The 4,521-nt window shown below is 45.6% G+C and overlaps 1 protein-coding gene across 1 annotated transcript; it reads right to left on the bottom strand.

The window, feature by feature from the left end:
• Nucleotides 1–3,165: 3,165 nt before the first annotated feature.
• On the bottom strand, nucleotides 3,166–4,275 carry LOC124696763. Its single transcript, XM_047229440.1, has one exon. It carries the CDS (start codon nucleotides 4,273–4,275, stop codon nucleotides 3,166–3,168), a length of 1,110 nt encoding a protein of 369 aa, XP_047085396.1.
• Between the last annotated feature and the right edge of the window lie 246 nt (nucleotides 4,276–4,521).

Genomic DNA, 4,521 nt, shown 5'->3' with positions numbered 1-4,521 from the left:
ATGTAACACATCTGGACTCTTTACGACGATCGGCACATGAGTCGCACTACCTGTTGGACTTGTGTACCTTATTGAACGAAGTGTGTACGTGAAACTTTCTCTCATTAAATCCTAGCCATATATTTTTAGATCTAACTGTTAAAATAATTTAGATGATGTGGATCAACCTAATGACTCTATTAAACACCCTTATTTTGCTTTTAGTATATAATAGATAGATAGATAGATAGATAGATAGATAGATGCTATACGGAGTACTTCTGGACATGCGGTTAATTATACACTCTTGGTGTTCTTTTATCACCAAATACAAGCGGCATCGGTAAGCGGAGGCGGCCACAGAAAGAGTACATATATCTTTTTATCGTGAAAATCCAATATCTTTATCCGGCCTTGTTAAATGAATTGTCTTGAGGGCATTGATCTACTTTATGATGAAAACCTAAGATATATGATCAGACAGCAATTGTGCTTATACACTGTTTTCTTTTTGAAGACGTCACTTTTGAGAATTAGATTCAAGTGGTGTCTTGGTAGTGGTTTGTGTTGAAGCTACAAGTTTTTTTTATCATCGTAGTAGGATCTTTTCTTTTTCTTTTTCCTTCTTCTTTTATTTAGTAGGGCTGCATGCATCCGTGATTTTAGAACATTTCATTTTTTTTAGAGGCTAGGTCTAATAGATATGTAATTGATATCTTCACGATATTAGTATATTTCGTTTGTTGATCATTGGGTACAATCAGTGGCGAGGCTCGCGGTAGGGCGAGGTCTGGCGCCCGCCCTACCTTGGCTCGCGACTAAACATTTTTTTAGCCCTGCGCATCGTACGTATCGATCAATTGAGCAGAGAAAAACTCAGTGGGGAGGAAAAGGATTACTGTATGTATCGATGGATTTGACTATTGGGCAGCCGACCGTGTAGTCTTGGCCTACTGCCGAATGATTCGGTCGTTCTAGCCTCAAACTGCTCCACTTCGTCGCTTCATCTAATCGCACGAGAGAAACCATACGACGACAGGCAGTTCCTGCTCGACATGCTGCCGGCGGTGGCGTGGTCTCCAGGCTCCAGATCGAAGGGGTTGGGAGCCGAGCCAGGCAGAGGACCGGTAAACGGCCAGGCGCTGGGTGGAGAACGGAGGAAGCGGGACTGTCTAGCAGGTAGCAGGCGCAGCTGGCTGACGGCACTGCTGAACGGCTGATTGAGCTGTAGATTCAAGATGAACATGATAGAAAAGGGCCAGAAAAGGGGAAAGGTATATTTTTATTCGATGGATTTGAGTAGATCACTAGTGATGAATTTGTGAATTGTAGATTTAACAAGGTACATTGTGCCACTTTCTAGTTATCTTTTTATATGCTTTAGAGTTTGCCTGACCTCAAATTTTTTTCGTCCTTCGCCACTGTATACAATCCTAGCTCATTGTGTTCACTCCACTAGAACAACAAGGGTTATACAAGGCCTCTAGGAAACCATATTCTGAAAAAACCAATGGCGACTGTGATTTGTCTGCAACCGTTGTTTCACCAAAAAAGTCTGTGTGACCACAACGTTGGGTTGCCGACATGGTATAAGCCGAGCCATCGTTGATGAGTGAAACACTTCAGATGATTCAAAAAACTACCCAAATGCGAAAAAGTGCTCGGAGGCCCGTTGGCACGTCTGAGCTTCCGATTTGTAGCCCGATCCTGATCACGCGCGCGTCCGCTGGGTTTTCCGACAACTTTCCACCTGGCTATCCCGGCCGGACTACCACGTATGGGAAGCGGTCTCCCCTAGTTAAACAGATAGGCCATTAAAATAGTAGTTACAATTAATAACTATATAAAAGAAAAGAAAGTTTGTTGATGATTTGTTTCCACATGACACAAGGTGCAGATCTCATCCGTTCAACATAAAAGGAAAAAAAACAAGAATTAGCTGATTCAACATGTCGCGTTCAACATAAGGGAAACAAATAAATTATTTCCAAAGAATGTAGATGTATTGTAGGTACATCCGATCAACTAAAAGAAAACTAAATATTGTAGCTAGCTTAGCTAGACCACGGTTACATGGAAGATGTGATATATAAGCCGTATATACATACTCTATGCCAGTTTATATTTGTCTGCTAAATTCACCGGTATTAATATAATTTTCTCAAATTTAAAAACTTTTGGGAAATTTTGAAAGAATTTATGAATTTGTTTTGAATATCTTTGGTGCCTCGCAATATTTTTACCCAACCGTGAAAAAAAACCAAAAACCTTGAATGGCCACAGAACTTTTTCCCACGGGAGAAAAGATAACATGAATTCAAAAAATATTATTCAGAAGATGGGTACGATCCATGCCGACCTACACATATATCTACCAGATTGGATCTCACTTCAAATGGATGGAAATTAGGGAGAATACACATTACTACCTTCTCTCCCTGCAAAAAAAAAAAACTCACTATAGCGGGTTGTCAAGGGTTATCTTCGTAGGTGTATCAACAAAAAGGAAAAAAAAAAAGAAAATTTATACACAAAATCAGCTATATCTTGGTGGAAATGCAAATAAATGCTAAGATATAAAGTATAAACTGTGCACTAAACGTGTGATAGGTTGAGTATAATGATCCGTAAATATGCACGTTTGAGCCAACGGGTCAAAAGAAGTGGATTTCTAATTTCATCTATAACACATATAAAGAGATATAAATGTTTATACATTAATCGTGCTTTAGGATGCAAACCTTACTTGATGGATAGGAAACCCCGACAGATTCACGTTCAAATGAGAATAAAAAGCTGCAATCTATTAGATAAAATATCAATAGATTACAACACACAAACTATAATTCTGAAGTTCTCACATCTATCTATCTATCTATTTATGTGTACTATGTAACTATATTACCCCCTTCAATAGAAATTGTCATATTCGACAAATTAAAGAGGATGTCCTCACATTTGCGAGAGCCACACTGCTAGTTTTGTTGAAACAACAAAGAGAATGAAAAGAGCTTGTGTACAGGGTGCAAATTTGTGATGATGTACATATGAAGATCTCAAGCATTCATATACAATCCGAGCTTCAAGCTGGCTTGGTCGATCTGCTAAATATACTTACATAAAGTGCTAAGTTACACCCATCTACTATCTAGTTCGAAGCTACTGATTACAAGCTGTCGTCGTTGGTTACTGGTAAGGGTCTGTCCATGACACGTCGTTGGCTGCAGCTTCCTTCCATCTCCTGTCGAAAATCTGCATCTCAGCATGCGATCGCCTCCTCACCGCGGACCGGAAAGCCGCGGCCTTGCCCTCGGTGCCACCGAGCGTAGGGACTCCTCTGTGGAGGACGTACTCGCTGTCCACGACGCCGACCTTGAGCGTCCTGTCGCCCTGCGCGCAGTAGCCGAGCTTGTAGTCGAGGCCCCAGGCGTGTACGAGGTCGTTCTGGACCATGCCCCAGCTACAGCGCCATGCCGCCCGGGAGAAGACCGGCACCATCATCTCCACCCACCCCGCACACGGCGGCCCTGTGCTGCTGTCGTCGCACCCTCCTCTTCCCAAGGCCGAAGCCGCCTTATAGAACCTCCGGTGCACGTCGCCTCCTCCTTGGACGCCGGGCCTCAACAGTGCACGCGCCGTGATGCCATGGTGGATCTCGGACCGGCGGTCGAGTGCCGGCTGAGATACCTCGAGCCCTTGGCTCTTGACGATGTCGAGGTACCGGACAGGGTCGAAGGCGTCCACCTCGACGTCCTCGTCCCACAGGAAGACGTAGTCGTACTCGGCAACAATGTCGGGGTGCAGGAACCGCTTGGCGAACCACCACTTGGTCTGGCCGCGCGCCGACACGTGCACCGCGCGGCGCGACCACTCGAGGTCATCCCACTGCTCCTCCCCGGCGCCGTCGTAGTGGAAGACCATCAGCGTGAATCTGTCGGCCGGGAACTTGGAGACGAGCTTGTCCACGGCGGCCTTGTTCTTGATGCCCACTGGGATTGCTACGAGGCTCTTCCCGCCGCCGTGCTTCTGCTCAGGGTCGCCGACCATGGATACCATCTCGAGGTTGGACGTGCCGTGCACGATGCCCCTCGGCAAAGCTTCGCCGTCCGATGGCTGCTTCTTGGTTTGTTTCGCTCCATGGACTACGCGTAGCAGTTTACGCGAGATCGCGCCGGATGCTGCTGACAGGCTATTATGGTCCTTCCGATGAAGCGTGTCGGTTGCGCCGGCGAGGAACAATAACGCGAGGAGGAATACGAGCAGCACCGGCAGCGAGAAACGTTTCGGCGACGACATGGAAGAAGTGCTTCAATGCCGGCGTATTACTTCTGCCAGTCGGCCGACGATGGGTTCGAATTTTTGATGCTGGTCACCACGCAGACGCAGTATATATAGCCCTGGACTTGCACGTAGAACAATCCGAAGCGGGTCTGGAATCGGCATTGGAAACATGATAACTACGTTATGGAATCAATAGATTATACAGCCCGGCCGGACACCAAGGTAGAATCTAAGATACGAGTAGAAGCAGCGGAGCAATAT

This window comes from Lolium rigidum, chromosome 3 (assembly GCF_022539505.1).
Source record: "Lolium rigidum isolate FL_2022 chromosome 3, APGP_CSIRO_Lrig_0.1, whole genome shotgun sequence".
Lineage (NCBI taxonomy): Eukaryota > Viridiplantae > Streptophyta > Magnoliopsida > Poales > Poaceae > Lolium > Lolium rigidum.
The sequence above is the reverse complement of the archived record's forward strand: the minus strand, read 5'-3'. Positions and strand labels throughout refer to the sequence as shown.